We start from the raw sequence: 19,097 nt of genomic DNA, 5'->3' as shown, positions 1-19,097 counted from the left end.
GTGAGAATAAAGTCCTAATTTTCCAAGAAAAATAATGTCATAATTCTAAGAGAAAAATGATACATTACAAGAATAAAGTTGTAATATTACGAGAATAAAGTTGTAATATTACGAGAATAAAGTTGTAATTTTACGAGAATAAAGTCTTGCTCTTTGCTCATCACACTTTAATGCGTGCACTCAGTTTCTGATTGTTTTCAAGCTTATTGCTGTGTATATACAGTATATTTGTCTATGTCCCACTATACATGGTCCCTTGTGTACAACTTTACATAATTTTTTATTTCTTTTTTTTCAGGTCTTCTCTAACTGCAGCTGTGTCGGTGCGGCTGGTAATTTTACAGCCAGTACAGGTCAGTGTCCTGACAAGGACGACTGTGACAGGATGTTCCCGTACTTCCTGGCTCTCTCTGTCATCACTTCCTTTATCATCTCCCTTGGGGGGACACCAGGCTACATGTTTCTCATCAGGTCAGATTTAAGTTTTAAAAAGTATATATATATATATATATGCACATATAATAGGATTTCACCATTTTTACATTTTGTTCACCACTGAATATCAAATTTGACTGTTTACATGAATACGATTTCCAGGGATTTTAAGCTGTTGATATGATGGTGCTTTTCAATGGTCAGCTGAGAACCTCTCAAATTCTTTGAGGCAAATCTCTAATCTGTTTCACACGAATGAGGTCAGGAAAAAGTGTTGAGTCAGCGCCTGAACTGATCCGACATTAATTTGCTGTAATGACACAGTCTGAGACGTACGAAATAGGACATGACAGTCAGTGCTGCATCTCTCCCACTCATGTTTCTAAAGGGGACTGTGGTCTCCGGCTCCTGCCAAGTGAAAGAAAAAGGGCAGATTGATTTGACAGGAACGCTGCTTTTTCTGCGTAGGATAGGATATATGTAAATTCAGGGAAAAACATGGTTGCTTTGTGTTATTGTGAATGGAACTGGATTACATTACATTGTCTTCTTCATTCACTTCAAAGGGAACATTGTCAGATAGAGCAGTAAAATATTCTTCACGTGAAATGTGAAGCAACTATTTGGTTACTGAGCGACATTAACACAGCTACAATGACATTTCAGGCAAATGAGCAACTCATGAGAGGTCATGTGACATGACTCGTGAACCAGGTGTAGATCCTCCTGCACCAGAGCAACATCTGCTGGCTGACACTTGACTCAACACCTAACACCATAGATACAAGATGTAATGTTTTCATACACACGTTTTTAGTCAGGGAATGTTGACATATGCACATATTTCTTAGCTGGTCCTGTTTGAATACTGTGGTGTCACAACAATGAAATGACTTTCATTGTTGTAACACAGTAATAAAATAATGACTCATTTTACAGTAATTAGCTATTTTATTGTCATTTCTTCAATCTAATTGTCAGTGATGGATGCTTCCACGTCGGAAAAGTAATTTAGATAATAAGATCACTTATTATCTGTTTTTCTGGACTTGATAGCTACTCAAACCCTGAATCACACCTGATTCAAATCAATGGCTCGTTATCAGGCTTCTGCAGGGCTTGATGACGAGCTGACCATTTGAACCAGGTGTGTTGGAGCACGGCAACATCAAAAACATGCAGCACACTAGGTCCCCAGGACTAGGATTGAGAGACTGTGGACTAAAGGAATCGGGGATTGGACCCCAACTTTATGGCTGGAAAATAACTCATTCTAACCACGACAGCAATGTCAACTGTAAAGGTTTACAGTTTATAGTTGTCATTTACTTTGTTGTATTGCACAATGTATTTCATACCACCTACATTTTGCAACTAGACATGAGATTTTGACATTTTTCTAACCAATGTATGTCTTTCTTTTCCTCGTGTAGGTGCATAAAACCACAGCTGAAATCTCTGGCCTTGGGTTTCCATGCACTGGCAACACGTACCCTTGGTAATTTGCCTTAAGAACAAATTCTCTCCATGAGCCTGTGTCAGTGGCCGAGCACTGAGATGCAAACTTTAAAATTACGTTATCCTGGTTACTTCCATCCTGCTTCCAAAAACCTGTCACTTTACAACTTTATTAAAAGGATTATTCTAATTATATTAGAGGAAGGCTTTCATAATATACTGTTTCTGTGCTTTATTTATCCTACAGCAGGGATCCCTGCTCCCATCTACTTTGGAGCCATCATTGACACCACATGTCTAAAATGGGGTCAGAAGAGGTGTGGAGGTATAGGAGCCTGTAGAATCTACAACACCACAGCATACAGGTTGTACTCGCATCTAACATTTCCTCTAACAATTCCATCATCACATTTCAGTTTTACGACCCAGCTGACCGTTCATCTGAGTTTGAAAGGTGCTTTATGCTTAAGCATGTGCAATATTGGACAGCAATGATGATAAACACTAACATACAATTGATGAGAAAAAAATTAAGATTATTTAAAACCTTATTGGCACAGACTTCCATATTTGTGAAAATTCAACATGGTGCTTGTCAAATTGTGAATATGTAGGTTTCACAACTTTAACTCACGACTAGACTTTTCCTCAGCATCACTCAAGTGATCTACTGATGTTCAATTTAATAAACCAGTAACTTTACTCTTCACTGACATGATTTCACGCGCTTCTGTGAGACGGCGCCACTGTGGCGTTCACCCGTCTCTGCCCCATTTATGTGTTTGTCAACACTAATCGGTTATCCCGAGCCTTCTCTTTCATCTGATGTCAAAAGAGGAATATCTTCATCCAATCTAATTTTATGGTTTAACACACTTGCCTCTCAGGACTGCATATCTGGGCCTGACTCTGAGCCTGCGGACTATCTCTTTCCTCATTTGCATCCCCGGCTTCATTCTGCTCAGTCGGCAGCTCAAGGAGGAAGAAAGGAACGCCATTCATGGAGCGGTGGTCAACGGAGGAACGGAGCTGGAAGCGCTCAGGAAGGAAGAGTTTATGATTTCCAATGTGAACCAATTACAACAAATGCCAGACAACTGCACAGACAGGGAGACGCGGCTCTGACAGATCCGGCATAAGCGATGACCTTTGACGCCTTCACGCATACACACACAGTATGTACAGTGATAGTATACACATTTGCACACACAAATGAGACTTGCAGGGAATCGCATGTTGTATTTGATTATCTCATATCGAGCATACATTGTATATTTGTACTACCAGACCTGTGAAAGCTTTGTGAATTTTGACAGAAATTTGATATAAAGAAACATTTCTTGAATGTAAATGCTTTTATTTGTTCCTTATGAAGACAAAGACGTATTTTTTTTTTCCCAGTTTTAATGGTGGCACAAGCGAATCAATAGAAAATGTTATTTGCACACATTATTGCAGTAACAGTGTCATTTTGAACACCAGCATTTATAAAGTTGCCTCTTAGCTATATGTGTATGTATGTATGTATATATATGTATATATATATATATATATATATACACATATATATGTATGTATATACATATATATATACACACACATGTATATATGTATAAATGTATATATATACACACATATATATACACACATATATGTATGTATATAAATATATGTATACATGTATACATATATGTGTATATATGTATGTATATATACACATACATATACGTGTATGTATATGTGTATATATATACATATATGTATATATGTATATATATATATACACATATATACATACACATATATGTATATATATATATGTGTATATATACATATATGTATATATGTATATATATACACATATATACATACACATATATGTATATATATACACTACCGTTCAAAAGTTTGGGGTCACCCAAACAATTTTGTGTTTTCCATGAAAAGTCACACTTATTCACCACCATACGTTCTGAAATGAATAGAAAATAGAGTCAAGACATTGACAAGGTTAGAAATAATGATTTGTATTTGAAATACGATTTTTTTTACATCAAACTTTGCTTTCGTCAAAGAATCCTCCATTTGCAGCAGTTACAGCATTGCAGACCTTTGGCATTCTAGCTGTTAATTTGTTGAGGTAATCTGGAGAAATTGCACCCCACGCTTCCAGAAGCAGCTCCCACAAGTTGGATTGGTTGGATGGGCACTTCTTGCGTACCATACGGTCAAGCTGCTCCCACAACAGCTCAATGGGGTTCAGATCTGGTGACTGCGCTGGCCACTCCATTACCGATAGAATACCAGCTGCCTGCTTCTGCTCTAAATAGTTCTTGCACAATTTGGAGGTGTGTTTAGGGTCATTGTCTTGTTGTAGGATGAAATTGGCTCCAATCAAGCGTTGTCCACTGGGTATGGCATGGCGTTGCAAAATGGAGTGATAGCCTTCCTTATTCAGAATCCCTTTTACCCTGTACAAATCTCCCACCTTACCAGCACCAAAGCAACCCCAGACCATCACATTACCTCCACCATGCTTAACAGATGGCGTCAGGCATTCTTCCAGCATCTTTTCATACGTTTCTGCGTCTCACAAACGTTCTTCTTTGTGATCCAAACACCTCAAACTTGGATTCATCCGTCCACAACACTTTTTTCCAGTCTTCCTCTGTCCAATGTCTGTGTTCTTTTGCCCATCTTAATCTTTTTCTTTTATTGGCCAGTCTCAGATATGGCTTTTTCTTTGCCACTCTGCCCTGAAGCCCAGAATCCCGCAGCCGCCTCTTCACTGTAGATGTTGACACTGGTGTTTTGCGGGTACTATTTAATGAAGATGCCAGTTGGGGACCTGTGAGGCGTCTGTTTCTCAAACTAGAGACTCTAATGTACTTATCTTCTTGCTCAGTTGTGCAACGCGGCCTCCCACTTCTTTTTCTACTCTGGTTAGAGCCTGTTTGTGCTGTCCTCTGAAGGGAGTAGTACACACCGTTGTAGGAAATCTTCAATTTCTTAGCAATTTCTCGCATGGAATAGCCTTCATTTCTAAGAACAAGAATAGACTGTCGAGTTTCAGATGAAAGTTCTCTTTTTCTGGCCATTTTGAGCGTTTAATTGACCCCACAAATGTGATGCTCCAGAAACTCAATCTGCTCAAAGGAAGGTCAGTTTTGTAGCTTCTGTAACGAGCTAAACTGTTTTTAGATGTCTGAACATGATTGCACAAGGGTTTTCTAATCATCAATTAGCCTTCTGAGCCAATGAGCAAACACATTGTACCATTAGAACACTGGAGTGATAGTTGCTGGAAATGGGCCTCTATACACCTATGTAGATATTGCACCAAAAACCAGACATTTGCAGCTAGAATAGTCATTTACCACATTAGCAATGTATAGAGTGTATTTCTTTAAAGTTAAGACTACTTTAAAGTTATCTTCATTGAAAAGTACAGTGCTTTTCCTTCAAAAATAAGGACATTTCAATGTGACCCCAAACTTTTGAACGGTAGTGTATATACACACATATGTATGTATATATACATACATATATACACATATATGTATAAATATATATATATATATATATATATATATATATACACACGAAACGAAAAATAGAAGGTAATAAACATTAGGACAATTATGGCCTTTTAAGAGACGGGAAGGACTTTTTTTTCCAGAAATTGTGTGAACATATATTTAAGTAACTTTTAGAGGGCTCAGTTGTTGTTGTTTTTTATGTCTGTGCCTCTGTCACTCCACAGATACCTCCAAAAAGTGTGCGTCATATGTCTTGCTGATAGTAGAGAGCAATTTCTAGAGACATTGTCAAGAGACAGATATCTGGATATTATACTATTGTTATTAGACTGAATTTGTGCGCTTCTCATTTCGATGTTGAAGGCATATTGGGAGACGTATAAGGATGCCATTACTTGTATGGTATTATTGAGTTAAACAAATAACAATTTACTTGTTACAACCAATAATTGGGATATCAATGGGCCTCGGCTGTCTCTGGTAATAACTATAGTTTGAAGCAGATGGCTGAGGTGATTAGGCACTGCGTTTTGGAAGAAGTTAATTTACACTGGTAAATTATGGACTGGCTGGAACCAATCTCTGACATTTCTCCCGATTTATTCACTAAATCAGAATACATTACTGTGAACTCTATCACAAGCATTTCTTAAAGTATATCAGTTAACTACCAATGTTAACTCAAGCCTTCTGTTTGGAAAATATGATTTTGTTTTTGTAAATGTATAACATTTCAGTGAGATTTTATGTCTTTTTTTTGTTAACGTACACGTTTGTAGTGACTGCATTTGTCTTTTGAATTCAGGTTCAGTATCGGGCACAGGTGGCCACAAGTGTAGACTCAGAGGAGCAGTGAGAGGCAGTAAGTTAGCATTTCAAAAATGTGAGACATTTTCTTGCATTCAATCAGAATGTAAATATATTTTGGGATTATTTTTTGTAACAGTTTCGAAGAATATATTAAAATGCAATACTGAAACTACATGTGATTTGACTGGATATTATTCAAGGTGCTTCATTAAATACATGTTTAAATACAAGGCTGAGGACAAAGGAAGAGATCTTTATTAAACAAGGCACTTCATTTTTGATTTATGTCCTTAACATAAAAGACTTCTGTGTTTGTAGAACACCTTAGTTATGAACCGTCTTTAACAGCGACGGGGAAAACCATACAGCCATGTTCCTGATTTAAAAAAAGAGTGCAACTGGTGAACTATCCAAAAAAAAACACTTGAAACATGCAGTGCAGCATATATACAATAATAATAATAATAATAATAATAATATCAATTCAAATTTGGTCACTATAGACAATGATACGCTGTAAAATTATAACCACAGATGTGAAAAATTTCCATCAACACTTGCATATTAAAATTAAGTAGGAAAATAATATGCTATCCGACTGTTACCATCCACCAAAAGCATTTCCTTTACCAAAAAGATGATTTGTTTAAGTGCAATCATGTATTCAAACTGTATGTGGACAGCCATGCGAGCACAGACTAACTTTGCATTTTGCGGCAAGAGCTCAGTGGAAGCAGCAAACTATTTCTGTCCGATACAGAAATAAAAGGAGCAAATATTGAGTATCAAAACAATAACCGAGAAAAGAAAGAGGAAAAATGCACATGACAGTGTACTGTGCTTAAACAAATGACACAAACCATTTAACTACACCCACTTTAGTTACAAATGCCTTGAACATGGCCGTACATGCTCTGTGATCAGACCTGAGTCAATTCTTTCCCAGTTAGACTACTCAATTTAAATGATTGTGATTAAGTGTAAATTTGAAAAGTCTGTGCCAGGCAGAAACAAGAAGCCCTCGATTACCCATTCTATTTCAGGAAGCCTGGTGCTTTGATAGAAAGTCTCCCCTATGCTTTAAAGCCATTACAGATATCAGCCAAACGTCTGTCCTTCCAAGGAGCCAATCCTGCTTCTCCGGTATGCATTGTGACACAAGGAGGAATATCAAGGGAAAAGTGTGTGTTGCAGTGGTTCTCCCGAGACGGAACTCTGCTGTGTAAGCAATCCAACTTTTAAATGTCTTACAAAAAGCTAGTCGTCCTTTTTGTTTTCAATATCTTGATTATTCTGAAACAATAAGAAACAAAAGTAAATATCAGATGATATTGAGTCCCATAATAAAAAGGCAGAGAAGTTTTGGACGATTTGACTTTTTTCATACTAATTGATCAAACTACATCTACCATTTATCTACTGTAAATTGTATAGTTGTGATATCAGAATGTGAATTATGTGGACACAGCCTTTGTCTTTAATGTCTCACTTTGCCAGTATTAACTGTATGTAAAAATGGAATTATTGAGCTATATTTCGATCTGTGCATTACCTGGAGCTCCTGGTGTTCTATCAACAGTCTGTCGTATTCCCTGGCAAGGCCATCGGTCTGCTTCTTTATCACTTCTGTCTCAGACTGGGACTTCTTCAAGGCTGGAGAGGAATCAATCGCACATCAACACAGGGTGTCGGCATCCACTAGAGGTGAGGTGCACATGTGAACAAGAGCATTGATACCAACCTTCCTCTGTAGTCCTCTGTTCTTCTCTCAGCTTCTCCAGCTCCTTTTGCAACAGCTCCATGCCTGCTGCAGTAGCCTTATCACCCTTTCCTTCCATCAAAGTCTGAAATGTAAATTCAAATTATAACAAAGAATGTACATTAGAGTTACATTATTTAACTGTAAATGTCAATCATTCATCCTTTATGATTTAATCTAGAACTATTTCAGAAACTTTTTTTTAGTTGGCACCCAACCAGTGTGGGGCCTACCTGTTTCAGCAGCTCATTGTCCTCCATGTATTTCTTGGCAGTCTGGTTAGCACTGTCAGCCTGAGTCTGAAGAGCGGCTGTCGTCCCAGACGCAGTTGCCAGCTGGTTAATCAAAGTGACCACTCGCTTCATAACCCTGCAAATATAACGAAGGTCAGAAAAAAGCCTTGATCTAAGCAAAGATTTGCAGCTGCGAGTGTGTTCACTCCAGATCATCCATACAGCAGTACTTTTCTATTATGTTTTCTTTTGATTTGTTGTCACCATTGTCGATTTCAACCCCTATTTCTTAGGGTGAGCCCAGACACCACGCGTTTTGGTCACTCTTTCTGTCACTACTCACAGTTCATGACCATGGTTCAGGGTGGGAACATAGATTGAGCGGTAAATTGAGAGCTTTGCCTTTTGACTTCAGCGCCTTCGTCACCTCAAATGTACTGGGCACAGCATCCACATCACTGCAGGCGCTGCCCCGATCAATCTCTCACGCAGCTCTCCCCTCACTCGTAAACAAGACCCAGAGCTACTTAAACTCCTCCTGTACTATTCGTATTAATGTAAAAAAATTGAATGACTCACAGCCAGAGAAAGACAGCAAAACCAGAGATGTAGAGGTTCCTCTGAGCTCTGAAAAGCTTCATGTGCAGGTGGTCATACATGTTTGGTTGCAGCTTTGCATTCGCGCTGGCGTCTTTACTCGAATACTTCCTCACTTCACGGACAGCATCTAAGGAAAATGAAGCAAAGACTTAGTTTGAATGTATTTTATTTCCTATTACGTAACTGTTCTTTCTTGGTTATATTATAGTTTGTGTACATGCATGCATGTTTTTGTTCCTGTGCGACCCTGGACAATGGGGGCAGAGGCCTATTGTGTCTGTGTTTCTTATAGATGAAACCTTGAAGGGGACGGACTTGCAGTCTGAAATGCTCAGATGACATTAAATGTGGTTCCACATTGATTCAGTTTCAACCTCGAAAACTACCGGAAAGGTTGAACTGGAAGCTTAAAACTCAACAGTTCACATCGTCTCGTTTGTGTCACACTTACCAAGGAACAGGACGATAAGTACAATGATCATGGTGAGAAACACTTTGTTCCAGAATCTCGCCATGAAGCTCCAAACCCTCAGCCGGAAAATACTCTGCCATCTGGAACCGGACATGTACAAGCTTTACATACATGCAGGATGTAAATCTACTCCAGACAATAAACACTAGCTGAAAAACAAGGACGTAAACTTTTACTTACCTCCTGGCAGATATGAAGGGTATACAGAAGATGACAAGAACGCCAATCTCCACATAGAGAAAGAGGGCCACAGCAGTCCACTGCAGTGTCATCGTCGCGGGTGCCTCCTACAGAAAAAAAACATGAATACCAGACACTCAGGAAACAAGGTGTGAAACGACCTCTCCCTCTCTGACAAACACAAAGCTGTGATAACTGGAGGGTGTGACTATAACCAGTAACATGCATGTTTTCTCTTACAACAATAAACCCTCTGTTGGAAAGAATACTACATTCAGCTTCTTATCTACTAGTTTACATACTATTATATAACGACTCTTGCGCCAAATAACGCACAAATAAATAGTCTACTTCCTGCTGGCAGGTACAAGGCAGTTATATGCCTCCAACACAATGCACAAACAAACAAATAACATACACTTATACTTTAGGGTAAACATTCTTCCTTCCATCATACTACAATATTGTAGTATCTTGGATCCACGACGTAAGAGACACTCTGCAGTATCTGGCACCGTGAATTCAAACAAGTTACTCCAGCAGTTACATGTTACATGACCACTCTGATCTAGGATAAGTCTGTCTGACAAATATACTTTACCCAGCAACTTATTAGCGTTACGCGTTAGATCAGCTAATGTTAGCTCAACGTGGGAGGTTTACAGAGCAGCAGGCGCCAGTTAAACTTTTAAATAGACAATAATGAAAGTGTCTAAATGCATGTCAAATGTTGAGACATAAAGCCATAAGCCTTACCAACAAGTTGCCAAAAAACTGACACCACGAGTTTAGGTTTTCTTCACCTTACTTCTGATATCAACCAGACGTAAGTTTGCTCGCACCCTGTATCACTTCCTGCTTCAGCCAGTTCGACGAAAGAGCGTACACTTCCGGTCGGGGGTTTAAAAAAATAAACCATGAACATGTGTGTAACAAATATTAAACATTAAGGCGGATATAAAATGCGTATTTGTTTGTTATATACTTGGATTCTAAAATGTAAAAGGACATTGAAAGTTTTCAATTCAGACTTAACATTCCCTCATTTAAAATTGATTCGGGACACTTTGTTTAACTCCACTTAGAAAAATAAAATCCATTTGGCTTCCGGTGTTAAACGCATGCACTTCCTAGTTACTAGAATTTATTTCAGGACGGTTGCATCAGTTTTACTTCGGTGTACATGCCAACTAATTGTACTTTCATGTCCCAAATAATCATAATAGATTCTTTCAAAAGTAATAGAATTGCTTCACAAAAAGCTAGATGTTGATAATAAATCGTTATACCAATATTATTATTATTATTTCAATGTTCTGTTAATTACAATGAAAGGATATTTTTAGTTTTGAATGCCCTTTATATCATACACTGGTTCTGAGAGCATTCTAAATTGAGAAGTAACATCTTAAGATAAGTAAGACAAGCATTTACAACTTAATATTTCGTTTACTTTAGAGCTGAAACAATTAATCGATTATTAAATTAATCAACAACTATTTTGATAATCGATTATCAAATCGACCTTTTTCATGATTAAAACAAGATTTCCGATTGTTTAAGCTTCTTAAATGTGAGTATTTTCTTCATTTCTTTGCTCTGGATAACAAAGAAATCATTAAAAGTGAATCATTTTGGTTTGTGGACAAAACAAGACATCATCATTTTCAGATTTGACAAACACAGATCAACATTTTTTAAGGTTTTCTGATATTTTATGGACAAACCGATTAATCAATTAATCGAGAAAATAATCGACAGATTAATCGATTATGAAAATAATCGTTAGTTGCAGCTCTAGTTTACTTAGCCATATGATTATTGCTTTAGTAAAGCCTGACTAAAAAGACAGACACCATTAATACAACAACAGCTTAGCAGTTTTATTTGGCACAAAAAAAATACATTTAAAATAGTTTTAAAACCATTTCAACATACAGATGTTCCAAGATCTTGTACTGACCCATATGTGTTCTGGAGGTAATCTATTACAGCTGAGGTACTGGATAGAGAGTTGAACACTTTTCTCTCAGGCTGGGAGCTAACCCTTTCTAGCATGTAGATAAGATGGTGGTGGAAGCAGGTGAATGGAGTGCCCTGCTCTACAGAGATGTCCACCCAGTCCCATATACACTCTAGAGGAGTGTCATCATAGCCAGCAAACATAGCAGGGTTAGCAAGCAACCCCCGTGCAGCCATCATACCTAACAAACAAAGAAATCCCCATTACAAATTAATGTCCTGCTGCCTTTGTGGTTCACTCTGACCCGAGCGGGTCAGAATGACCCACACAAGGCAGCAGGAGGCAGCAGGAGGGATACGTTAAATAATAAATGTAATCATGAGTGCACTTTCACTGAAAAAATAAAAACCTACCGTCAACACCAGTAAGCTGGTAGATGGACTCCACATCACGGAGGTACTTTATGTCTCCATTTGCAATGACAGGTACAGAAAGGCTATCTTTGATAGTCTTTATGGCATCATAATGGACTGGCTGGTGACGCTCATCTGTTGTACGGCCATGGACCGTTATCCACGACACACCAGCTGCTTCAGCCTTCTGGCATAGATCCACAGTCTTTCTCAAATCCTTGTGAATTCTGTGGGTGACATGAATTCAATCATCATCATCAATATCTTAATCTCTCTCTGAAACTACTGCCCCTAACCCATCAGAGACTTTACAGAATGGTCCACCTTCAAGTCACTCAATTATTTTAAAATTCTGACTATTATTTACACACAAGTGTTTAAATGTTAAAAAATGTATTCATATGTGTTTTTTACTTCATACAGCAGAATATGTGGGCTACCTACTATCACACTGTGAGAGATAGATTGGATTATTAAAAAGACAACATTGCAAGTTCTTTGACAAACATGTGACAAGCAATGTTGATCTAGAGCTTAGATTTTTTTAGATTAAAGGACGACATCAACCTCACATATTACTGGTCTAGCTATTGTGTACAGTGCATTTGAAGTCATTTCTTACTCTTACCTTATTTTGATGGATGCTGTATAGTTTGGATTGTCCACCTGGTTTCTGACATGTCTGACCATGTCTTTCACAAGTTCAGGCTTGTTAATGAGACATGCACCATACCCATCTGACATTGCCCACCTTAAAACACAAAGAAAACAAAGCAAAAATATCTATTCTGTTAACCTATCCATGCTTAAGTGATATTCAAACTAACATGGAAGAAAACAGAAACATAATAAGAAAGAAAAAAAACATTTTGATCCAGCTGTTCCAACACATAATTTGGAAAGTGGAAATAAATAATAATTTAAATAGAAACTAAGATCTATTAATTAATAAATGCTATAAAATTAATTAGCATTAATAAATGCTATAAAACAGACTAATAAACACTCTCAAACTGTCTCAGGGTCTACTGTTGTTGTACCTCTGGGGACAGCCACAGTTGAGGTCAACTCCATCTGAGAAAGGTGCTACCACACACGCTGCATCAGCCAGAGACTGTGCATCATGGGCAGCAAACTGCACTATCAAGGGCCGGTCACCTGAGGATAAAAAGGGAAAAAAATCTGTCATATCAATAGTCAGACACAGCAGACATTTGGGGCAAGAAATGCGTAGGTCTGACTGACAACTTCAGCAATGGCTCTGTTCTGTTTATGTACGTCAGCACAGTGCGACAGTGAGCCAAAATACATCTCAAAACTGAGGAAGCTAAACTGAACTCAGCCATCATTAATATGCTTAATTTTACCTGTACTTTTCCTGGTGTGACTACGCAGTATGACAACATAGATAAGGCTCAATGACTCAACACATCAGTCATGAGGAAAATCTGATATCTTTGTGTAAATACTGTGGGTGCCGTGCATTAGAAAGAGGTGGTGCATTAAGACAATAGGGGCATTTTTTTCACAGCAGCCACTTAAACATGAACTAGTGTTACTGAACACATAAAGAATGTACAGCAAACACACATTTCTAGTTGGATTAGTTGCATCTGTGTTTACCAACTGTTGTGGGTTTATTTACTCACGCTCATTGGTTGTGAATTCACTGTCTCTAGCTTTGGTAGATCTCAAGAAGTCTGCAGCAACTATCATTGGAGTAAAGCAGATGTCGCAGTCATATTTCCTCACCAAGGTCCTGAAAGCAAGTCTATAGAAACAAAAGATTGATAATCATATTGCTACTACATTGTGTACATGCATGCATGCATGCATCATGTGCAGCTGTCAAAATAAATGTATATACGTATAACTATGTATTTAGTTTTCCTGACTGAAGTTAACGATTTTGATTCTATTGCATTTTCTTCTCCGTCTATATGTCCCCAAATGCATAATGATAATGAGTAGTTAACCTTAGTTAACCAAAGAAAAATTTCCCAAATGTCTGTCTGTCTATCTATATATCCCCACGATTTAAGAAACATTCATAAGTACGTTTTCCCTTTACCATTGCTCAGTTCTGTGAAAAATAATGACAACGGGAAAATATATTTCACTTACTTCGAATATCGAACCATTGGGGCGCATATTTTCAGGACTTTTCCCTTTTCAAACATGTCCATGATATTAGCATTTCCATTCACATTCTTCATGCTTCTCAAGTAGAACAGGCAACCAGCTAGCGCTAAAGGCTAACTAGCACAATATCCACGAGGAGAGTAGCGTTTAGGATCGATTCTGTTGCCAAACATCTATTTCGTTTATAGAAGAAAATTGCAAACGTGGTGTACAGCACAACACTCTAAACTACTGCATAGAAAAAGCTAGGTTTACTTTCTAAACAACATAAACAAACCTGACGTGACGTACTTCCGTCCACCATGTGGTTGGGGAAGTGGGCGGGGCATAGCCGCCACCTTTGCACTCATACGTCATATAACCCAAACTGTGAGTTTGTTTTTAATCTTCACCTTATAAACATAACGACTCACATTAACGAACACAATTTTTAGATTACAAATTTAGGTAAAAAACAAACAAAAAACCACCGTGATTATTTACTGCTGCATTCATTCATGCAATGCTGCGTTCAGGGTCCGTAGGTTAAAGGCAGCTCTATAACTTTGAATTCAATGGTGGTTATAGATACGTTCCAATCCTATGCCATTTTTATTTGCCACTGTGCTATTATTAATATTAGGACAAAACGGGACTATGCAGACTGACCAATGCTGCACTAATATGTTTTTTTTGCAATTATATTTATGCACTGAATTGTTTTTTTAATTTTTTATTCACCACTGAGGAGCAGTAGCCTCTTGTATGTACAGCTGAGGGGTGACAAAGCATTTTGATTTGGAAAATATAGTGAATAAAAATAAAATATCAAATATAAAGGACGATAATTTAATGTTTTAGGACATTTATGCTACAGCTGTTTGGACTGGAAACTATGACTGAAATTGTACCGGCATGAAAAAAGTTTTATGAATCAAAATAAGGATAATTTTACAGTATTGGAAATATGATTTGAAGGACACGATCCCCCTTATTATTTCTACCATCTGGCCACAAGAGGGCAATGGACTACCACAATTGTATAAAAATGGTTCTGCTCATCAAGTTTCAAAATGGACATTTTAAGTCTATGATGATTTCTGAACATTTTGGCAACACAAACTATTCAGTGTATTGTAATGTGATTCCTTAAGTAGAATATGTTTTGAGCATTAGGGGCTTCTTTGTACCCATGTTTAAAAACCATACCTACATAATAACCCATTTTACAATTATGCATGGTTTTCTTTGTGCAGTTCAAGTTTTTTTTTTTAGAGGTTTGCATCATTATTTTAAACATTGTGGTCATTAAAATGAAGAATAACTACACGTTTGATGAACTACCACACACTTTATTTCAAATTGGTACAGGATAAGTGACTAATTTTTAAGAAGCATCAACAGGTAAATCTATAAAAGACATAAAGGGGCCTCACAAATATGTCCATGGCCACAACAATAAGAGACCCGTTAATCAGCTAATAAATTCTCTTAAAACGCAAACAAAATAAATACAATTTAAATTCAGCCAAAGAAAGTGATAGCAGTGGAATGCAGCTTGTTCATTTCAATAGTTAGTGAGCGATAAAAAGTCAACCCAGTTCTAAGTAACACCATGGTCACTAACCACTTCATAATGAACAAAAAAGGTCCCTTAATCTAACGACATTACCATCATATATAATAAATCAGGCTTGGGAAGAGCTTAGCTGGTGCTATGTGCAGAAATACACAAGAATCTAAACATGTGTTAGGTATTTTCACCCCCTTTGTACAGTGTGGATAATTTATAGATCTGTTCACATGCACTCAAAATCCAGCCCCACATTTATTCACCCTTCCTCTCCTTTACACGCCAGTTGTTTAAACACTATTGTGTTAGCATCATAAAAAAACTCCCTTTGATTAAATTCTATGAACTGAAACAGGCCTCATTGTTCAAATTAAGCACACACATACATTACTGTTCCCTGTAACATCACAGCACAGATGCTTCTAGCCGTCAGCTTAGGATAGGTACTGAAAAGGATAATGGGCTACACAAATGCAAACATACAACACAGCAGGTGACTGGCAGCCAACTTCAAGGGAACCACAGTGCAGGGTCATGGAAATGACCAAACCTCATCTGTCCCCAATCACCTGGCCCCTCCCTCACTGAGGTAGCTTTCTCTGGCCAACTGTCTCCAGCTCCACACTGGAGAGGAAACGCCTGGACAGCCGGTGGCAGTCATAGCTCAGCTCTGTGGTGAAAACGGCACTGGTTTTCTTGGGGTAGATGATGGTGGTGCTCTTGAAGCGCTCAAGCCGATGGCGGGGCTGGAAATCTAGCTGTGTTTTATAGTGACGCCAGGTGCTGTGGGGCAGAGCCATGATAGTCTGCCTGCAGTGTTCAAGGCCCTGCCCTGAAGGCTGCAGAGCCAGATCCTGGATGAAGTGGCGGTCTGAGTTGTAGTGCAGGGATGAGATGTATCTGTGGAAGAGTGTGAAGTGCAGTGGTCTTATTTGGTGCAAAACAATGTGGTACTCCCACTTAAATGCATATTAAAGTAAAAATCAAAGCCTAAATGTCCTCAATTTGTTTGACCGAATCGTCCATCAGGTCGAACGGTGCCCATAACAAGTCATAAATATTAACCAACCTTATCTCTTTTGGTGGTAAGGGATCCAGGGCTATGCCTTCACCAAAAGACAGCGGGTGAAGCAGCGGGGCAGATCCAGAGGGTAAAACTGAAACCTAGAGTGAAAAAGTGAAGTACATTCATCACACGCAGAGCCAATGAATCTGAAGTAGTCCCCAGTGCCTCAATTTTTTTTTTTACAGTTGGCCAGAACATGCAGCAAATAAAATGTACACTTACACTACCTATTCCAAACTTTTACTTATTCAACCAAAACACTGACTCAGCTGAGGGTCAGCTGAACTGCATGCATGTATGTTTGCAGCAGAATGAACTCTGTAAAGTTATAAAGTTATGGTATCTAAAACAAATATTCAGCTGTGGTGGTTTGCTTGGCTCCAAAGACAACATTGGACAATGTGAACATTTCCTAGCAGAATTATCCTGACCAAAATAACTAAAACCACTGAACCATGTTATGGTTGCAAAAAAAAATGCTTCAAAACATCAAATTGTTTAATTCTAAATATAAACAGCAGGACGACGTTCATCGCACAAATACAGGCGTACAATGTGTATTTCTGCAAAGAAATAACTCACCATTACCATTGTTTTTTGTACAATAACATTCTACTACAGAATGATGCATGTTTTTAGTGAACATAGTGAAAAATAAGGGGAGGTACTGTAAGACTCCACCTCCCACTTGTAACACTTCCAAGCATAAATCACTAAGACTGTATGTATGCAAGATAGAGAGCATTGTAAGTTAAGTTACTTTTAGTAAGTACATAGACAGGGTTTGATAAATACGATGTCTTACAGATACAGAGGAAACAGGTGGACATGTAATATTATTGTTAATTCCAATATGCATTTGCCACTATCAAATTACTGTAACATTGCCACCAATATCAACATAAACTTAAAGATGAAGCCAGAGAGAGAGAGAGAGAGAGAGAGTGTGTGAGAGAGAGAGTGAGAGAGAGAGTGGCTTTACCTACCAGGGAACCCCGTCCCTCGTCCTCGGACTCCGGGCTCACGCCCCTGGCTTTGTCTGCACTCGCAGGCAGCAGCCAGGCGCTGGGGCTCGGACTCGGCGGTAAACCGGAGTCCGGGCTGTCAAGTCCTCTCTCAGCCCTGTAGCTCATATCCAGTGGCTCTCCTTCACAAACATTTGGCAAGTTTAACCTGCCAACCATTTCTAGTTCAACGGTTACAAAACACCAGCGAGCAACACGCAGGTTTCGAAAGAGGAATGTTTCCAGAGGAAGTTTCACGGAGTTAACTACTAACTTTCTCCCGGACAGCATGCACAGCTGTCCCCGCTGGAAAGACCATCAACCGGCGTTCAGTAATTAGATCCCCAACCAGTAGACCCCCGTAAAACTAAAACAATATCTTCATTTTGACGTTTAAACACATGAATCGCTCCCACGGTCGACGTACACGAGAAAATAGGACAAGTTTTTAGAGTAGTGACGCACATTAACTCCCGCGGCTCCTCTTCAAACTGATTCTCCCTCAAGGAGCCTTCACGTCCACAAACACGGCACAGGAAACGCCTTCTGAAGCGTTTAGTGGATTCTGATTGGATGTGGGATAAGTGGGCAACAAGAGACGAAGTTATGGATGGGTGGGAACACTTCCAACACCGCTCACGGACCCTGTTGAAACCAAGGTGATATTTTTCCCTGGTATTGTGCAAAGGGGAGAAATCAGTGGCAAGGTTTTAATAAAGTTCCCCAGTTGACTGTGACAAGGCCTTGTTCACACAGCAACTAAACACTATTTGGGACCTACAGATTTTATACAGACCGGGTTTGTAAGGTTACAGTTAGTAACGTTGAGTTTTTTGAATATACTGTCAACAAGTATGTTCGTATAAGTGTCTAATCACTCTGAAATATAAATAATTTGGTATTCATAGTCTTGGAATAAACCTTTTTATATGTATATGCAAGGCCTTGCTTTACAGAGGCCACCATCTTGCACCACCCCATTTCTACAGCAAATGAACAACCAGCCAGATGCATTTTGCCATTTGAAACAGAGGCTTTGCTACACAAACTAAGAACTCACCATGGATGCATACATTAATAAAGAAGAATCTGTTCAATTTACAGATTTGAGCATGGGATACATACGAGACCCTGTCCTGTGACGGACTGGTGCAAGAGCTGCTCTCAACGTCCTCCATAACGAGGAATTGAACACTGATCAGGCTCTGGCTGCAGTGAGGGACCAATACAGTAATCCTGGCACAGACGGGACCTTCACACACTGTTGTCACTGAATCCTTCTAGCGGCAGTTATTTGGAGGGCAAGACGACGCGCTGGCATTTCTTTTAGGTGCGTTCATGTTTGAAAGCACGCCACAGACATGGGCACATGATTACCACAGCGACTTATGCAGATACAAATCTGATTTAGTCGCTTGCAAGTAACAGTGTGGACAGTCTGCCTTAACTGTCAGTCAGAACATAAGCTTAT

At 38.7% G+C, this 19,097-nt stretch overlaps 3 protein-coding genes across 6 annotated transcripts in view; 1 reads left to right on the top strand and 2 right to left on the bottom strand.

Moving 5' to 3' along the window:
* LOC131462781 (solute carrier organic anion transporter family member 1C1-like) overlaps positions 1–3,436 on the top strand; it is a 30,163-nt gene extending 26,727 nt beyond the window's left edge. For all 3 annotated transcript variants that reach the window (XM_058634303.1, XM_058634301.1, XM_058634302.1), the window contains exons 12-15: positions 299–471; positions 1,869–1,933; positions 2,141–2,258; positions 2,781–3,436. In XM_058634303.1, coding sequence (XP_058490286.1) covers positions 299–471; positions 1,869–1,933; positions 2,141–2,258; positions 2,781–3,018 — 594 coding nt within the window. In that variant the 3' untranslated portion in view covers positions 3,019–3,436. The remainder of the gene's footprint in view (positions 1–298; positions 472–1,868; positions 1,934–2,140; positions 2,259–2,780) is intronic.
* A 3,039-nt stretch (positions 3,437–6,475) lies between these two features.
* LOC131462784 (tRNA-dihydrouridine(20a/20b) synthase [NAD(P)+]-like) lies at positions 6,476–14,315 on the bottom strand. Of its 2 annotated transcripts, XM_058634307.1 has the most exons (13): positions 13,987–14,312; positions 13,512–13,633; positions 12,903–13,020; positions 12,491–12,613; positions 11,859–12,089; positions 11,077–11,085; positions 9,487–9,579; positions 9,286–9,386; positions 8,814–8,961; positions 8,235–8,370; positions 7,984–8,086; positions 7,795–7,895; positions 6,476–7,535 (listed from the first exon to the last, which is right to left on the bottom strand). In XM_058634307.1, exons 1-13 carry the CDS (start codon positions 14,076–14,078, stop codon positions 7,500–7,502), a joined length of 1,413 nt encoding a protein of 470 aa, XP_058490290.1. In that variant the 5' UTR covers positions 14,079–14,312; the 3' UTR covers positions 6,476–7,499. The 2 variants fall into 2 exon arrangements, with proteins under 2 accessions (XP_058490290.1, XP_058490289.1); XM_058634306.1 differs by lacking the exons at positions 6,476–7,535; positions 7,795–7,895; positions 7,984–8,086; ... (3 more) ...; positions 9,487–9,579; positions 11,077–11,085 and adding an exon at positions 11,349–11,690 and having other exon boundaries at positions 11,863–12,089; positions 13,987–14,315.
* A 999-nt stretch (positions 14,316–15,314) lies between these two features.
* Positions 15,315–18,229, bottom strand: rflnb (refilin B). Its single transcript, XM_058634308.1, has 3 exons — positions 17,609–18,229; positions 16,626–16,720; positions 15,315–16,456 (listed from the first exon to the last, which is right to left on the bottom strand). Exons 1-3 carry the CDS (start codon positions 17,915–17,917, stop codon positions 16,138–16,140), a joined length of 723 nt encoding a protein of 240 aa, XP_058490291.1. The 5' UTR covers positions 17,918–18,229; the 3' UTR covers positions 15,315–16,137.
* Positions 18,230–19,097: the final 868 nt, after the last annotated feature.

Source organism: Solea solea, chromosome 7 (genome assembly GCF_958295425.1).
Source record: "Solea solea chromosome 7, fSolSol10.1, whole genome shotgun sequence".
NCBI lineage: Eukaryota > Metazoa > Chordata > Actinopteri > Pleuronectiformes > Soleidae > Solea > Solea solea.
Note: the sequence above shows the minus strand (reverse complement) of the source record. Positions and strands in the feature narration are given on the sequence as shown.